This window comes from Centroberyx affinis, unplaced genomic scaffold (genome assembly GCF_046629955.1).
Source record: "Centroberyx affinis isolate AG114_WGS23_722 - 3 ecotype Tasmania unplaced genomic scaffold, CSIRO-AGI_Caff_v1 ptg002219l_1, whole genome shotgun sequence".
Taxonomy (NCBI): domain Eukaryota; kingdom Metazoa; phylum Chordata; class Actinopteri; order Beryciformes; family Berycidae; genus Centroberyx; species Centroberyx affinis.
In genome coordinates this window covers 1-19,395 of record NW_027280519.1, presented here as the reverse complement: position 1 = coordinate 19,395, position 19,395 = coordinate 1, and the positions used below count along the sequence as shown (strand labels likewise).

The following is a 19,395-nucleotide window of genomic DNA, read 5'->3' as shown; positions in this document are numbered from 1 at the left end:
AGACTGGTTGGCCCTGAAGAGAAGGAGGTGCAACAATCCTCTGACACCACATCAGGTAGGAGTTCTTCATCAGGTCCGCTCACACTGTAGCTCATGTCTACTTCCATGGTGATGAATTGAGGCATTGTCCTCTTTTATTTTTCAGAGATCAAAAAGACCAAGAAGAAGAAGAACAGAGTCTGGCGCTTCTTCCGTCGGCTGGTCCAAACACTGAGGAAAACAGCCAAGGAAACTGAGAGGGACTGAAATCCCACGGCAAAAAAATAAACTCAGTGTTGCATTGCAATCAGTCCATGTCAGTCAATTTTTTTTTCATTTACTGTGAATTGATGCATTATAAAATTCTGAAATTATCATACAGGAATATCCATATACAGTCACCTCCAGAATTATTGTCACCCTTCATGAAAATGAGCAAAATGTATTGTATAAAATAAATAAAATTCTATTGTTTTCTTTTTAATTGATCTCAGAATCCAGAAACTGTATTGCTTTCATCATTTCCTGTTTCACTGGGGTCAAAATATGAGGTTGCATACATGTAAAATCCATTTGTCATCCATTACTTTGTGGAAAATCAAAGAGCTTTCAACTCAGAGACAGATAGTTAAATACCACTAAGCACAGTCAGGGCAATAATCAAAAAGTTTTAGAAATATGGAACAGTTGCAAATTCACCAGGAAGAGGATGCATGTGCATATTGTCCCCATGAACAGGGAGGAAGATGGTGAGAGAGGCAAAGAAGAACCCAAGGATTCACAACTGCACAGTTGAGTGGAATGCTGAGGTTATCAAGTGTCAAAATCCTCCTCCATGTCAACAAGCTCTTTGGAAGGGTTGCAGGAAAGAAGCCCTTACTGAGTGCAACCCATAAACTGAAGCGCCTGAACTTTGCCAAGCAACTACAGTTGAAATTGTGTGTTGTGGTCAGATGAGACCAAAATGGAACCATCGGCATGTTTGGCGACAAAAGACGACTGCATACAAGGAAAAGCACCGGATGCCCACAGTGAAATATGGTGGAGGATCTTTGATGTTTTCGGGCTGTTTTATTGCTAGTGGTCCAGATCTTGTTAAGATTGATGGCATAATGAATTCCACTAAGTATCAGGATATTTTAGTCCAAAACCTGGTTGCCTCTGCCAGGAGGTTGAGACTTGGCCGTGGAAGGACCTTTCAACCAGACAACGACCCCAAACATACATCAAAATCATCACAGAAATGGTTGCAGGAACAAAAAATCAATGTTTTGCAATAGCCATCTTGTCTCCAGAACCCTAGTGAAAATCTGCGGTCTGAATTGAAGAGGGCAGTCCACAAGCACAAACCTAAGAATATCAAGGATCTTGAAATGTTCTGCATGGAGGCACGGTCCCTCCCAAAGTGTTCTCCAACCTCTCAGACAATACAGTAAGAGGCTATTTTACTAAACCATAGAACATTTTATGTTTGAAGAACGTATTTTGTTAAAATAAAAGTGTACGACTCTCCCATATGTTTGAGCCCAAAATATGACTCATTGCGTGTTGCATGCGACCGACCGACCGACCGACCAAAACTTAAATCCGATTGACTCCAGGTTTAAGTTGTTATAGTTGTTGTGTTCTAGTGGTTAAAAGTTTTATTTTGGAGTGGAAAATGCAGAAATCGGACATGTCGGACCTGGAAGCGGTATATTTGTTTACAAGTAGAAAACGGTGGTAAGTCAGTCTCGTCTTAGCTCTTGCAGCCTCTCCTTCACAGTGATGGACTACCTTTACTGACTGAATTAAGTTTCCAGTGTTGTTTTCTATGCCGTTTGGAATTGAATGGGAGTGAATGAGCCCGAGCGGTATGGCAAAACTGATTTTAAAATATCTTTAATTGTGGCACATGCATGTAAAAACAGTCAACATTAAAGGGATGTAAAATGTCAAAAATTAGCAAAAACTCAAATCACGCTGGAGTTGTCCTTTAACATATTGTATGCTAAAGCGTTAGCAAGCGCACAAGGTAGATTTATGCACCAGAGACACAGAGATGATTTTCATATATTGGCTCCCAAAAAGTTGTGTATTCTTTAATGTGTTAATTACCAGTAACCTGATCCCAGTGTTTTGCTACAAAAATGAAGCTCTTCTCCCAGTCCGCACATGAAAGCTAAGAAAGGTTTCATCCCCCAGGCAGTTCTTAAAAGATCCTAAGCCAAAGGTGGCACACTAAAGTAACAGTAAACTTTAATGTCCTCTCATTCCAAGGCAGCACATATAGCACAGGTAATTAAGAGTTTAAAAATGGTTTATTAGAAAATCCACTAGCTCCATGGATCCAAGTGGACTCAATTCAGAGGCATCCGGGCTGTTTGTGCCCAGTGTGCACTGCGGTGCCTAATTACGGTACACGCTCTTTACGCCCATAGACTGTTTACGCCGCAATATGGTGCCGTTCACATGTGCATTTGTACTACATAAAAATTACTAGTTATGAATGTACTTCGTTGAGACCTGTGCATTGCTGGATGGCATGGATTGATAGAGATCAGTGCGTGAAAATATCAGTCTGTTAAAAAGTTGATACTAGCTGGACTTTTGACAGAGGCCAGGTAAACAAACTAGCAATCAGGTAAACTGCTTCAAAATGTTTCGAGACTCAGCAACCCACTGCAACTAGCCTAAACCTAGGTGGTTTCAGCAGAATTTGACAGATGCCAAATGTTCCATGATTGGCTTGTACACCAGGCAGTAGGCTAGAAGTCACACACAGACTTCTAGCCTACACACAAGGACAGGATCCTTGTTGCAGCCAGTGGACATTCACTTACCAGGAGATCAGTGATTTTACCTAAGTCAATGCATGAATTCAATTTTTTGTTTTGATCGTGATTTCCATTCATTGGTTTGAGATGCAAGCTAAAACAGACAGGCAACTCTTTCAAATTAATGTAGGCTGTTTATTTTTAAATTGCTCCAGGAAGTGTCATGAAGCTGTGTGAAAAAGCCTGTTGGTTTTTTCACTAATGACTGGACTTGTGTTAATGAAATGCCTGTACACTGTGTTGTTGTTACAGCAGAGCAGCAGCCGCCACCTGCTGGACCACAGCTACTGGAGGAGCGACAGCAAGCTGTCCGGAGCGAGGCGCCGCGGGCCGCTGGCAGGACAGAGGTTAACACTCTTTACTGTCACAGCACAAAACATGATGTACATACTGTAATATACAAGACAACTGCTCTCTCCTGTATCATATTACATGACCTGACCTCTCTTGTGTTAATGTATCTTCGTGTTTACTATACACTTGTACTTTCCTGTACTTTATTTGGACTTATTTTAATTTATTTAAATTAACTTTCTACTCTGTATTTTCCTACTGAATGTAACATGTGGAAAGGGTTTATTCTCAATTGTACATATTAAGTCGGCTTTGACGTGCCTTGTATTGTGAGGAAAAATTCCTGGTACCTGGAAAGGTAATAATAAAAAGTAAAAATGCAGTAGAGTTGTTTGTCATTGTTTGTGGTGTTGCTGTTGCTCTCAGGAGAGCGAGGCTCTGCGCTCCTCTCCAGCCGCTCCTGTCGGCTCCTCTGGCCCACAGCAGGCTTCCCCTCGCTCCCTCCCAGCTGAGGACCAGCAGCATAGAGAACTGGTCTGCCTCCCCCCCTCCACTGCTAAGCCAAAGGCCTCAGAGGTCAAGGGTCACCGCAAAAAGCAGGCTTGTCCCCGGAGACAAAGCCCTGACCTGCCTGAAGAGACTAGGTTAGCTGAGTCAGCCTCACCTTTCAAGTCTATCTTAAAAACTGACTTTAGATTCTTCTACTATTTCATTACTATTTCTTTTATTTTACTTTGCCTATAGTTTTAATTCATCCTTTCCTTTGCCCAAAGCACTGTGTAAGGTCTCTTTAAGAAAGGGTCTATACAGATAAAGTTTATTATTGTCATTATTATTATGATTGTTATTATTAAAGTGGAGAACAGATCTCCCAGATCTCCACTGTGCCCCTGGTCTCCAGGCTGGCTGGCCCTAGAAAGGCCCTGAAGGCTCTTGGTCCAGAGCTGAGAGACGGCTCATGGACCGACTCCAGACCTGCATCTGCTCAGTCCTTCCCCCAGCTGGCAGACTCCTCCCTCAGGGCTGAGGTACACTCACTGCAATACAGTACAGTACAATACACTAACACACTACAATGCAATACAACACATCGTATCATGTCATATATCATATATACCATATCATACATATAGATTCATCATTTTTCACACGTGATTTCAAAGTATCCTTGATAAATGAAAAAACATACAATTTAAAATCATACATACAGCTTTTCTCTGAGTAACAAGAAGTTGCAAAGTAAGAGTGTTGAAATGCTTGAGAAATGTTTCCTTACAACATTGCTGTAAACCAGTGGTTCTCAACCCGGGGGTCGGGAACCCCCAGGGGGTCGCAAGATCATTTTGGGGGGTTGCGAGATGATTTATGGGATTGGGAAAAAACACATTTATTATCATGTCTTAATTTTTCAGATGTTTCTCTAATTTTTGCTTATAATTAATCAAATGGAAAAACCTGAAATCATTTTTTGGGTGAACTGTTCATCACTCTGCAGCCTGTTGCGCCCCAAACAAAGTGATGCCTATAGGTTTATTATATTGTTTTAAGGGGTCACAAGCCAGAAGGTTGAGAACCACTGCTGTAAACAAAGTTGCCCAGCGTATCACAGAACCTTCTGTACCACTGCTGAGCTGTCCCTTCATCCTCTCCCTCCAACTATTAGGCTCTTGAAAGGAGGAGGAGGGAGGACGAGCAGGAGGGGAACCTGCGGGTGCTCAGTGAGGCCCTGGAGGACAGGTTCCTCCGCAATGCCGCAGTCCTGCCAGACTGGGGCCTCGCCCCCGGTCCTTCTCCCCAGACCGGGACTTGTGCCTGAACAGTGGCTCGCAGATCAGAGACGAGCCCCTACTGATCCATGGCCGCACTGCAGAGCAGTACCAGCAGATTTACCACGCGATCGTGGATCCCATACTACACTTCTCCTCTGGCCGGCCCCGCCCATACACCCTGCAGCTGGGTCGTAAGGTCAAGCAGCGCCTGTGGGAGGCACTGTCCTTTGGCCTGGGAGGAGTGCAGGAGCCAGACATCGAGCTCGATGTCAGCGATGAGCCGAAATGCTCACAGCCTTGCAGTAAGAGGGCCAGGCGCTAATCTAGGCTGCTGGACTAGCTTTGGGCATCTGTACATTGTTTCATCTTAGTTTTATATTAAATAGTACGGTAAAATATAGATCAAATTATTATCAACGAATTAATTTACACATTCTCAAACGTATACTTCCGTAAAAGTAAGGATAACTAATTTGTGGATACTCACCTTAACATAACAAAACATTTAAAAATTAGATGACATTAAAATTAAATGAAATATTAAATTAAAAGATGAAACTTTATTGATGCCCTGTTAGGTCTAAAATAAAAAATATAAAATAAAAGTAAAAATATATAATACCAGTATAATATAATATAAAATAATAAAAACAATTAAACAATAAAATACAGCCAGTTGAGGCAGATTTCCTTCCCCCCTTTCTTTATTTTCGATCACCTCAGCGTCTTGCGGGGTGTTTGAGTGACCCTTGACCCCTGAAAGCTGGCCTTAGCATCTGGCGGGGCCAGTAGGCCTCAGGTAGCGCCTTGCACCTGGGCCCGTGGCGACATGGTGCAGCGTCTGGCGGCCACTGTCAGACCAGGGGTGTGTCAGCAGTGTGTATCTGTAAATAGTTTGTTTTACACTGCTGTGACACAGTTGATGGGTTGGGGTGGTGGCAATACTGGACTATCCAAATCATTGACAGTAATTGAAGCAGGCCTACATTTAAATCTCCTCCACCTCACTCCACCCACTGGCAGTCATGCAATCTGAATGTGTTTTAGAGCAGTGGTTCTCAACCTTTTTGGCTCGTGACTCCTTAAAGTGAGGTGATTCCTACCTGCGGCCCCCAGTCACAGGCTGCATATGAAGAGTGATGAACAGGTCATGATTTTCCCTTTCCAGGTTGTTTCATTTGATTAGTTATCAGAGGAGGCATGGAGGCTGAAAACGAATCAGTATTTCACAAGAAAAAAATAAATAATTTACAGAAAAATTAGAAAAAATAGACATGATGATAAATTTGTATCGTAGAAATATGTTTTTTCCTATTCCATAGGCTAAATAATCTCACAACCCCACAAAATTATGTCACGACCCTCTTGGGGGTCCTGACCCCCAGGTTGAGAACCACTTCTCTAGAGGATCTACATAGACTATTGTCAAGGAATGAATAACAGAGAGTATGTAGTGTTGTGTGTTACTGTAATGCTGCATAGGCTATCATCACCAGACTTTGTCAAATTCCTGTGTGCATGTATGCGTGTGTGTGTGTGTGTGTGTGTATGTGTGTATGTATTACCCAAAGTAACTTCTCAAACCTCACTATTTTCTTTTGTACAAAACAATGTCACATGAACATTACAAAACACACTTCACAAAAAAGTCGCCAAAGCTCCAAAGTCACCAGTCCTCCAAGTGTCACGTCACCACCTGGAAGAAAATAACGCAGGGCAAAGTGAATAAGCAATGCTCTCCCTCAAAAAATACTGTTGAGATGCCTGAGGAGTGAGGGGCGATTAGTGATGGAGACGCAACGCAACATGGAGTGCTACTTAAGTGAAGAGTGGGGCTTTGAGGGGAATTCTGTGTTTGATGGCTCACCAGTGGAGTTGCTGTAGGATGTGATGTGGGGAGAGTCACGTGTGAACATATTGCAGTTTGCTGAGGAGCTGGGCGAGAGAAGCTGGTGCAGTGGTCGGATAGGGAGTGATAGAAAATAAGGGACAGAGGCATGAAGCATGAAGCATGAAGCATGACAGAGGTGGGAGAAGGCAGTTTTAGTGACATGCGCACTTGTAAGGAGTTTTCTAGGAAAGGAGAAAAGGCCGACCGTGGCTGCAAGCACTGGATCGAAGGAGACAAACTCTACCTGGTGTGTTGACAACACTGATTGTGAGAATTCAGTTTTGTCATGCTGTTGAGAAGGATTTGTACAAGAACTTCAGCGACTTGGTAAAGCAGGAAGGGGTGGGACAGGTGCGAGACAGAATCTCTCTTCCTGTTGCTGTGACATACAAAGATGTTTATGTTTCCTCACAAACACAAGTTACATACAGAAAGTGGACAGTGGACACACACACACACACACACACACAGTGATAGATGGGAGGGGATGGGATTCATTTTCTGGTTAATTGATGAATAATTTCTTTTTACATACTTTGGCAATGTTTTTTGTTAAATAAAGCACATTGAATTGAACTGAACTGAATTCAAGTAGAAAGGGGACGCCCTGCCCGTTCATTTGAAGTGCACCGAGTATCTCATTATGCGCAGAGAATTATACAGGTATTATTTTTATTATCCAGGTATTATAGGTGCTGGTTCCAGTCACAGGGGCGTCAATTCACTAAACCTCCGAGGTATGGCAAGGTCACACCTTAATACTATCATTTGCTCCCCAAAACCTCCGGACCCACTTATATCCACGCAAAAGAAACAGTGGTCTTGAAACTTAGACCATTTTCACTTGACGCCCACGGTGCCAGGCGACGAGGGGGAAGTTCATTTTACTGACCCGCTCCTTGCAGGGGGGTGGAGTAAAAGCCTCAGCGAATGAGAAAGCGCTCCGACGCCGACAACGTGGTTCCTGTTGTGTGAGGAAGGAGACGGGGGGAAGGACGCAGGGAGAGACCGGAGAGAGGTGAGGGAGGAGGATCGACTGTTACGGGATTATCAAAGATTAACACCTTGCAAGTGCAATCACCGGAGAGGTAAGTAAAGAGGTCGACTCTCTTATTGTCAGCCTGTAAAAAGCCTTATCTTCACGCTTCACGCTGCCTGTTCGATAAAGAAATATGCACACAAGCTGTGGATCGGCTACAGCGAGAGCGTGCAGCAAGCAACCAGCTGCTCAGTTGTTTAGCAGACAGATCAGGCTGTAGAGTTATGAGGCATAAACATATTGATCTCGATCGCACTGATCAAGGCAATGCAATTCTCTGATTTTATTCAGTCTTCATCATTGCTTGTTGTCTCTTAGGTCTCTGGAATAGCCCTAAAGAAAAACCACTCTATATTCCTATAGGGACTTGTCTCCATGGTGCTCAATAGTGTGTTTACAGTGTGGTATTTATTTATTTATTTATTTATTTATTTATTTATCAGTCTGGTTACAAACAAGTTGATGCAACTGAGGTTCTGCATACAGAGATTATAGCTGCTAGTTTCCAGCTCCTGCCCCTAGCTTGGCTTTTATTAGAAAGAGCAAGAAAAAGAAAGAAAAGATACAACTATGAAGCATAATTTAAAGAAGGCGAAATGGACAGACCATTACATCACATTATGTTATGTATGCAAAGTAACACATTTAAAGTCATGTCAGAGCGATGTTGAGTGTATTGATCGTGTGAGTGATTAGTATTTTCTCATGCCCCCCTAACCCCTTTCCAACAGGTCTCCAACTGATTCCCTTAGCTCTAGAGCATTAGTATTGTTTATAGGGACTTGATGTAGTAGTTAATCTCTCTCTCTCTCTCTCTCTCTCTCTCTCTCGCTCTCTAGTTAATCACAGCCTCAGGAGCAGCCTTTCTCTCTGTTTTCAAGATGGCTGAGACCAAAGGGAAATTCGACTTTGCCATCGACCGGGGTGGCACCTTCACCGATGTGTTTGCCCGCTTGCCAGATGGTCGGGAGAGAGTCCTGAAACTGCTGTCCCGGGACCCGCAGAACTACCAAGACGCTCCCACTGAGGGGATCCGCAGAGTCCTGGAGGAGGTAACGTGATCGGATGGATGGGTGTAGGGAGGAATGGTGGAACATGGTCAGAGAAGCATATCTGCATGATAATGACCAGCCAGGTCAAGTTAAGTCAAATTAATTTAGAGACAACTTTAACCAACACTTGTTTGTCGGAGAAACAAAGGTCATGAATACAGATAAAAAGAGAGAACAGAGGTCACAAATCTTAAGATATGAGTCCAGAGCTTGTGTGTGTGTGTGTGTGTGTCTTTGAATGGGCAGGTAAGGGAGATGGTGCAAGACAACAGATAGTACACATGTGTACGTGTGTGTGTGTGTGTATGCATTTGTGTGAGTGTGTACATGTGTTTGTGTGTATGCCCCTGTCCATCTTTTTCTTCATTCATGTGCGTCTTGGCTGTGTGTGTGTATGTACTACAGCTAGTATTTGTGTATGCCAGCCATGTGCGTCCATCCTGACTCACTGTTGGTGTGTTGTGTGTGTGTGCGTGTTTGTTGACAGGAAACGGGGCAGGTATTTCCTCGGGACAAGCCCGTAGACACCTCTCTGATTGGCTGGATCAGAATGGGCACGACGGTGGCGACCAATGCGCTGCTGGAGAGAGAAGGAGAAAGGACCGCCCTCCTCGTCACAAAGGGCTTCAAGGATCTGCTGCACATTGGCACACAGGCCAGACCCAAGCTCTTTGATTTGGTTAGTAGGGTTTGTTTCCCCACATGAATGATTATAGACATATATACATACAATAAAAGGGTAAAAATCCAGTTGATGTGATCCAGTTTGACCTTGAATAGGGAGTTTATCCAACCATTTCAACTCTCTCTCTCAATTTGGACTCTTTTGGCGTTGAACTTGGGTAATTAGGGCGACAGGGGAAGGGGACAGGCAAAGGAACAATGAAAGTCCCTTGATGTGAAAGCCTTTTGTCCAGGCTGGGTGTTGAAGTGTTTTTTTTTCCTGTCATGATCTAATCAGGAGACACATGTAGAAGAGAATTCCTCTGAAGGTGGTTTCTCTGAACAAAGTCAAATAAAGTAGTGGGGGATTGGAGACGGACGCCAATGCTGAGTACTGCAGCAACAGCCTCATTACCTCTACCAAGGAGGTTATGTCTTTATGTCTTCACCTGTGTTAGTTAGGTTTGCTTGTCTGTCTGTCTGTCAGCAGGATATCTGAAAAATGTATGAACAGATTTCTATGAAATTTGGTGGACCGATAGGCCTTTGGAAAAACAACAATTGATTAGATTTTGGTGGTGATCCAGATCTGGGAGCTCTGCCATTAGACAACAGAGATGGAGACTTGATTCCAAAACCTAATTATACAGTAAGTTTGCAGGTCAATAAGTCAATTAAACTTAAAAATAAGTGATAGGAATAATGTGTTTGGGTGTAACAAGCAGGTTAGAGTATTGTTCAGCTTTTGCGGACGTTTGCACTCTGTTTATCAGTAGGCTACTAAGCAGCTGAAGCCTAAAATGCTGGAGAAGTTATGGCACTGCACAATGGTGGCTAGCTGTGTCATAACACTTCAATCACAACTTGCTATTGGTATTTAACTCATCAGCTTTGACGTATGCCAGCTACTCCGGTATGCTTTGATGGAATCATTCACAGAGAAGTTGAGATAACGATCGTACTACTGTGCTGGGTTTGTGCCATTACTTATCACTGGGGCATTATGTAAAGGATGCCAGAGACTGATATGGTTTCAGCCTGTTTGCAAGGTAAATATGAAAGATAACTTTTTAACTTGTGAGTCCATTATGTCAATAGTATATGTGATTATTTGGTTATGTGAAATGGAGGTTGAGGCTTTGGTCCAACTAGAGCCAGGAGCAGGATTGACTGTGGCATGTATACACTCGCACCCACACACTCACGCACATGCACATTTATTCGTTCATTTATTCGTTCATTCATACTTTATTTATATTGGTAAAGGTGTGTTTAAGGGTTAGCAGGGGGAATTATAGGCTATGTACAGTATCATTTTGCACTATACATGAAGCACTGAGCACACATAATAACACCTGCACAACTACACACACACCAATACACTCAAATGGAGCATCATAGCCAGCTAAAGAAATGTTTTTTGACTATGCATGTGTGTTCATGAGAGAATGGAGGCGGGTCTTGGAGTTTGCCCCCAGCCCAGTGTACCATTAGTTGTTAGTTTGATAAGTGACCATTAGTTGGTCACTTATCAAACCTACTCATCTGCTTTTACGTTTACAGTTTAGGCATTCAGCTGATGCTCTCACCCAAAGCAAGCTACAAGAAATGCAGCAGTAGAAAACACTAAATTCCTCAAGTGCAAACATTACAGACAGCCAGTAATATGGAGTGTCAAAACAATAGTGCCCAGTCAAAAGAAGTATACATTTCATATGACAGGTCATCTTTAGGTTGTATTTAGGTGTATTGAACATTTTCATTTCAAATTTGTTTTAACTCTGTCTTTCTTGCTGACAAAGCTGAGGTCAGTTCAGCATCAATATGGGACTTAATGGGATTTTAGGGTGTAGATTGGACTCTGCATCAGAATACTCAGGCACAGTATAGGATAAGTGGCTTCCTTATCACTGGTTTTTGAGTCCAATCCTTCAAGTTTCAAAGAGAATTTCAATTTATGCAAACTGGAATTTGAATTTTATATTTTTCACACAAATTTCCATATTTTCCTTCTCACTTTGATAGAGTGCCAAAAATCCCCAAATGAATGTGTTTTGAAATAACTAGGACAAAAACGGTGGTGTTTCCATTATTTTGTCCGTTACCTGCTAATTGTACCTAGCACTGTCAATGCACCGCTAGTTAAAAGCAGATTTACCCAGACCAATGTATGTTTTGTGAAAAAAAAAAACTGCCCCAGCACCCAGTTTACAGGACAGTGTATGTATTGGTATCAACAGGAGGTTTCAGTGCCTGAAGTGCTGTATGAGGAGGTAATAGAAGTGGATGAGCGAGTTGTTCTCAGGCAAGATGGCTGCCAGCTGCCCAGGAAAGATCCCAAACGTGTCGTCACAGGTATGAAATGATCCGGTGTCCACTGCCATGCAGAGCTACAGGGCAGCAACTGCATAAGAGCATTATCTCATGTCCTGATATAATATATTAATATTCTTGGCACAGAAGTGGATAATATACAGTATATGGTTTAGTAGCACCTATTGGTCTAATATTTGTTCAAATGTAATCTAAACTTCAGTCATGGCATTTGACCTTTGGAAAACCCAAGAAGCAGTTACTGCTGTTTACCTTAGTAGGGCAGTCCACTCTGTCCACAGACAAACATTTGAGTGCTGTAAAGTCTCATAACCTTTCAGTCAAGACCCTAAATGAATCACAGGCCTTTTTTCTTGTGGGTTTGTTTGGCTGCTATATTTCTTTCTACTCATGCAAAATTTAGTTTAAGTGATATTATGTAAATGATATGCATGGACAATGCGTAGAGAATAACCTTCCTACTCCAGTCAGAATAGCAGAGTCACTTCCCATCTTCCATCGTAGGTTGAAAACTAATCTTTTCAAAAAAGTACCTCATGTCACCCTTACTCACTCTAATTGCACTCTAAAAAATCTGCTATCTATTTCCTTAGTACTCATTCTATTTCTTTTCGCAGCACTTAACTCTAATATGATCATGCTATAGTCACAGAAAAATGGCAAGCCCACTAGGTTCTGTGAAATAATTGTAATGTACTCAGCTTGTATGCTGTTGCTCAGGCAGTACGGGGGACTCTCTGGAGGTGTGGAGGGAGTTGGATCTGCAGCGTGTGGAGAAAGACCTGAGAGGGGTTTTGTCCCGGGGCATCACCAGCCTGGCTGTCCTGCTGCTACATTCATACACGTAACTACAGCCCATATCTGTACTTTCAGGCTGAGAGATGTTATTTTATCATCCTCCCGTTCTCACTACTCCTCTCTGTCTGTCGCTCTGATTCTCTCTGTCCTTCTCACATAATAACTCTATGTCTGGGAAAGAGTCTATTTCTGTAATCTTCTCTACTTAATTATGTTGATGTTCGGTTACTTAATTATGCAATTCCTGCTCTCTTTGTCTCGTCTCTGTCTTTCTCTTCATATCTCTCTCTCTCCCTCTCTTTCTCTCTCTCTTTCTCTCTCTCTCTCTCTCTCTGGGTGTGGTGAGTATGTATGTCAGAAGTATCTGGTGTCAGATTGCCTGGTTTCTGATGTCTGTGGAACCCATGTGGCTTACTGGGTGGAAGTTCATCATTCCCTGCCCTTTCCTCCAACTGTCTTTACTTGAAATCCACTCCTATTCCTCTGTAAAAGTAATCAAAGCAGCTAGATTGAATCACATTGAAAAGACACTTTCAGGGAACCAGAGCTTGACCTTCAAGATGTTCTTGCCTCCTGCCATGTGCGATAGACAGAACACACACACACATACCATCCAATAGGAAAGAGAGGAGGGAGGGCGCCTTTTAAAGTGATAACAAAACACAATACACAGGACTTTGTGTAAGGCAGCAGTGGAGTTGCATAAGAGCTTTATGTTTGATTTGCATTCCACCTCCCCCCCCCCCCCCCCCCCCTCTCTCTCTCCCTCTCTCTCAGATGGTGTGAGCATGAGAAAGCGGTGGGCTCCCTGGCACGTCGTCTGGGCTTCAGCCAGGTGTCTCTGTCCAGCGAGGTGATGCCCATGGTGCGGGCGGTGCCTCGGGGTTACACCGTCTGCGCCGACGCCTACCTCACACCCAAGATCCGTCAGTATCTGAAAGGCTTCACCTCTGGCTTCAAGGGCGGCCTGAAGGTGTGTGCTGTGTGTTCTCACGTGGATGTGTGTGTGTGTGTGTGTGTGTGTGTTTCTGTGTTTTTGTGTTACCATATGTAGAATACAGTTAGTCACTTGTGCTCACCTTTCATGCCCACCCATTCAATTTTATATTCAACATTCACACTGTTGATGTCGTAAAAGTTGCCCCAACCTGCATGAATACATGCAGGATTTTCCAGATGTTTCTTCTTGGGTGTGGAGCAACAGTGCAGTAGCAATGCAGCAAGCATTTAAAAAGTAGAACATTGATGGTTACATCCAAGAATCATGTTACTGGCCAAATTAATTAATATACTTTTTTCATCGCAATATGACTCTCAATATGATACTGTTATTAGGCTAGTTAACTGTCAAAAGCAGCGGAGAAACAGAGGAAAACTTTGCAGAAGTTTACTTTCTAGTGCCTTGTATAGAGTTAGCGTAACAGGCAGCCAATCAACAGCCTGATACAGAGCCATTGTTTTGCCTTGATTTGATTGGCTCACGGTCAGAGACTGTGTACGGTGGTCAGCGGGAAGAAAGTTTGAGAACAGGCAAACACCGAAGACTGTATATAACTGAGCCATTCAAATGTTACTGATTTATCTGCTAAGACCAAAAAAATGACCTCTTCCCCCTCCTGTCTCCCTCTCTGCTCAGGATGTGGATGTGCTGTTCATGCAGTCGGACGGCGGCCTGACTCCCATGGAGCAGTTCTGTGGCTCGCGGGCCGTTCTGTCCGGCCCGGCGGGGGGCGTGGTGGGTTACGCCATCACCTCGTACAGCCAGATGGAGAAGAAACCCGTCATCGGCTTCGACATGGGCGGTGAGGGGGGAATGCACTGTTAGCAGCTGGAACATACACTGCATGTACAAAATATTAGGGACATCTTCCTCATATTCAGTTGCAGCCCCTTTTGCACAATCCACATCTCAGTCATCTCAAAGCTTAAAAATCCTTCTCTAACCTGTCTGCTTCTCTTTATCTACATCTCCTCCTTTGTGACTGTATAGTTTAATAAGGGAAATTAATAAGGCATAATGGCTTTTGCCTGGCTTCACCTCATCAGTGTACTTCATGAAAAGAGTAAGCATCCCTAATATTTTAGTAGTACTATAATAGTTGTACATATACATTCTTTTTATGTACAACTTAAGGGTGAGGAATAGGGATAATGTATGAAACAGTTTGATGAGGATCCTCATCATCAATTGTCGCATTTGATAGTTGCATTTTTCCTAACCTTTTTTTCCAGATTTTTTTTGTTTGAAAGCTAAAAATGATGTTCAATGTTCATTTACAGCTGAACAACCCTTAACTAACATACATCTCATATACACTATGGCAGAGCAGTGCTTCTCAACACTCTATGATTAACCAACTGACAACATAACCAGCCTGTTATTGTTCAACCACCAGAAACTAGATTTCTGTGTTTCTCAGCCAGGAAGTGGGGGTTGGGGTTTTGGTCCAGCGTGGGCTGGGAGGCCACAGTGAAGGGGGTGGAAAAGGCTAATGAGACAATTCAACCTAAAAAGAGGAGGGACGGGGTTATAGATATGTTGACACTAGCATTATAGCAGGGGAAAAGAGGCAGGAAGCAGTAAGTTGGCACTGAGATCCAGGTGTTAAAGGGGGATAGGGAATGGATGGAGGGGGTAGCAAAGCTTTTGGGAAGAAACTGGAGTGTTGTTGAAGAGCTGTCCGAGACTCTGATTCGCTAAGAACGTGTTAACACTGCAGTCCTGATATTAATATAGATATTCTTATCAAGGTGTCTGTATACTTAAATTCATGTGTATCATTTCGTAGGCCTGATCAGTGTCAGTGACCTTTTTATGTTCCTTTCTTTGCTTTTATGTTTCTTGCTTTGGTTACATTGCCTTTTGCATTTACTGTTGAGTTTATCGTTTCTGTTTCTATTCACTCCTTTGTAAAGTGCTTTCTAACTGTGTTTTGAAAAGTGCTATACGAATAAAGATAATTATTAGTTTCAAAAAATCTATCAAGTGAAGATCAAAAATCCCAAAGGTGACACACTTTCCTTATTTCCTGATTCCTGGTTTTCTGTCTTTCCCCTGCAGGAACGTCCACAGATGTGAGTCGGTATGCGGGCCAGTATGAGCACGTGTTCGAGGCCACCACCGCCGGAGTCACGCTGCAAGCACCTCAGCTGGATATCAACACTGTGGCTGCAGGCGGAGGGTCGAGGCTCTTCTTCAGGTCAGTCGCTCACAGAATCGACACATCGATGCCGGGATGTCGGCCCTGCTGCGGTTATACTTGTTGTTCCAATAAGACTTTTCCTGTCGCACCAGGACATGTTAAGTGAGAGATCTGGATGCATCAAAAGTGAGATTCTGCTCACATGGCTCTTGAAATCAGATTTGGAAGTTGTCAGGTTCGCATTGTAATTCCACATAAACAGGACTGAATCCAGTTGCTGTTATTTTACTTAATTATACAATTCCTGCTCTTTTTTGTGTCCCATGGTCTCTCTCTCTCTTGCTCCTTTTTTCACTCCTTCCCTCTTCCACTCTGTCAGCACGTCTGGGATGTTTGTGGTCGGGCCGGAGTCTGCAGGCGCACATCCAGGACCGGCCTGCTACAGAAAAGGTGACAGATCTCTCACGTTTTCCCCCACCCTTCATCACCCTCTCCCTTCATTTCTATATTACTCTTCCCCCCCTCCTGTCACTGCTTTTGTCTGCTTCTTCCTGTCTAGATCCTGGTTATACATTTCCTACTACCTCTGCGTCTCTCTCTCTCTCTCTCTCTCTCTCTCTCTCTCTCTCTCTCTCTCTCTCTCTCTCTCTCTCTCTCTTCTGTCTCTTTCTCCCACCCATATTTTCTCTTTTCCACCCTCTTTGTTTTCACCCAGTCTCAGATATACACCTAATCCGCGCTCCATGCTGTCAGACAAAAATCCATGAACCTGTAGCATCTGGAGAGCCAGAGCTGGTTTTGTTTGTTCTGCTGTCCCGTTCCCTCCCCCATCTTTGGATTGATAATCCGGTTTAGCTGCGTAAAGGCTGAACATTGGCAAAAGTCCAGGCTCCTGCTGAAATTCCAGATGACATAACTCAAGCTTCCCACACTGTAGCTGTAATATGTACTTCATACACTGCACTACACCCTGACTTCAGTATAGGAGTTTCCTGTAGCAGTCAGTTCTATTTCATCCAACATTATCACCCGTGCCTTTCCCTGTTGTACTTGCACACATCTTAGACATTTATATGACATAAAACAGCAATAGTGTTAGTTTAAAAGCAATAGTGATGTTAAGTGTTTTGACTGTCATTTTCTGTACAACAGTACACCTTTACTTGCAGATAAAACAGCCATTTAGTGATGCAAATGACCCACACAGGCCTTCATCAGGCGATTTGTTTGTACTTGCACACTTACATCTATAGGCACATACATGGTGGTTACAGGATGATGAAATCGTAAACTATTTGCATTATAATAATATACAAAAAACTACTGTTTCAACTTCGTAATCTCAATCTCAATCTCAATCTCTCTACCTTGTTAATCTCTGAAAGGCAGCTCTGTGAAGTGAAGCATCTGACACAAAAGCGTACTTACAGTATAAACACTGTAGTCTTTAAGAGAACCTAAAACAGCATTAGTGATGGTGCGTCTCTGTGTGATTCTCCCAGGTGGGCCTCTGACTGTGACGGATGCTAACTTGGCCCTGGGCCGACTGTTGCCTTCCTTCTTCCCGCGGATCTTCGGGCCGGGGGAGAACGAGCCCCTGTCCCTGGAGGAGACCATGAAGCACTTCCGTCACCTCACCCAGGAGATCAACCACTTCCTGTCTTCCAACCAATCACTGGTGCTAATATTTACAGAGATATTATGTTACATTGCTTATTTAAAGATGATATAATGATAATTTCCTTAATAATTCCGTAAGGGATTAGTAATGATATGACTTTTTGTTTATTTGCAGGCTAGCAGCAACGGGGCTGACCACTCACACAACAGCACAGCCCCAGGCAGCAAATCAGAGATGAGTGTGGAGGAGGTTGCCATGGGATTCATCCGTGTTGCTAATGAGGCCATGTGCAGGCCAATCAGAGCTCTGACGCAGGTAGTTTGGGTGTTGATTGGAACTTGATTTGATTCTACAACATAAGCTTTATAGTAATAACTTAAAGTGTTTCCCCTCTTTGTGCCTCTCTCTTTGGGGAGAATTTTATGCTATTTATTACATTTTGAGTTATTCAGTTCAAGTATGTATGTGTGTGTAGTGAATGTTTGAAATGTGTCTTTTACAGAGCTGTGTCTCTTTTTATGGGCTCACCAAGACAAATTCCTAACAACCTTTGGTTGTAATGGCAATAAAGTTGACTTTGACTTTGATACAGTCAACCTCTCTGAGTTTCTCTCTCTCTCCCTCCCTCCCTCCCTGCAGGCCAAGGGCCATGATACATCTCAACATGTGTTGGCGTGTTTTGGTGGCGCCGGAGGTCAACACGCCTGTGCTATTGCACGAGCCTTAGGGATGAAGACTGTCTTCATACATAAGTAAGGGCAATAGTATGCATGTGAGTGCGTGTGTGTGTGGGTGAGTCTTGGAGAAAGAGAGACAGGTGTAAAAATAAAAAATCACTTACAATGAAAGGGGGCTCAGTGCTTGATGGGTGCAGTCAGACCTCATGCTGTCATGTTTGAGTGTTAGTGACATGATGATTCATCCCTCTGGTTCAATAATTTGACAGAAGCCCAAAATGCTTTTCTGTCTGCTTCTGTTCATCATTTGTGACCATCTTCAGTGCAGTATTAGTGGATGTGCACTTGCAAACGTGTGGAGTGCATCTTGCTGTCTATGTACAGTATGTTTGGGTTCTGTACGCTAGAGTGAAGTGTGTGTCCGGTCGTGTGTCTGTGTCTCTCTCTGTAGTAAACACTCCTCTGTGTGTGTGTGTCAGGTACAGCGGCGTGCTGTCGGCGTACGGCCTGGCTCTGGCTGATGTGGTGGAGGAGGTGCAGGAGCCGTGCTCCCTGCAGTACGACCAGCGCTCCTTCAGCGAGCTGGACCGCAGGGTGGAGCTGCTGTCCCAGCGCTGCCACCACACACTCCACGCACGCGGCTTCACCAGGTCGGGGGTGACACACAAGCACACACACACTTTATTCATATACACTAGTGTGTCCCCTGGCCCTGACTTTTGACCGGATAAATCAGTTCATGCTACACTAAAACTCCATTACAACAGATTCTAAATTCATTTGAGTGGCGTCACAGCCTGTCTAGGTATGTTGGTGTTCTCTACCTTTTCACCGATTGAAGCACTCACAACACTTACATGTGTATATACTGCAAACTAGGGTGAAACTGATGTATCGGTTTGCCAATATACACGGCCGACATTGGCCTTTTAGTAAACATATATGATGGAGTTTGCTCCCTGACCACAGCTACATAAAAACAGTCTGTAAAACCTGCGATGAAATCTATTTTCTCTGCACATTTTACTTATTCACTTAATTGTTCGATAATATCTTTTGTAGATTCATTTGTCATTTAAATGCCTAATGTATTCTAGAGTTTCCCCTACCATTAAATAAGTTTGTTGGGTCACCCTGCTTTAACAAGTTACCAACCCTCCTGAAGGAATTATTGGATGGGGTTTTATAGGAGTTTTAGTTTCCCATGGTCTAAAATTTTGTTTCAGAGGCTTTTCCACCCTGACGAATTCCGGGGCAAATACTGAATCCTTGAAAATTGTCAAATTTAAAGATCTTGAATAGTGACAGAAAATATAATT

The 19,395-nt window shown here is 43.2% G+C and overlaps 1 protein-coding gene across 1 annotated transcript; it reads left to right on the top strand.

The window, feature by feature from the left end:
- Nucleotides 1-7,732: 7,732 nt before the first annotated feature.
- On the top strand, nt 7,733-18,726 carry LOC139655240 (5-oxoprolinase-like; the record flags this gene model as incomplete). Its single annotated transcript, XM_071532587.1, has 13 exons — nt 7,733-7,837; nt 8,628-8,840; nt 9,328-9,519; nt 11,744-11,858; nt 12,558-12,681; nt 13,413-13,608; nt 14,272-14,437; nt 15,697-15,835; nt 16,158-16,228; nt 17,281-17,456; nt 17,574-17,714; nt 18,039-18,151; nt 18,556-18,726. Coding segments are annotated over exons 2-13 (1,775 nt in total), but the record flags the coding sequence as incomplete, so codon positions are not given.
- Nucleotides 18,727-19,395: the final 669 nt, after the last annotated feature.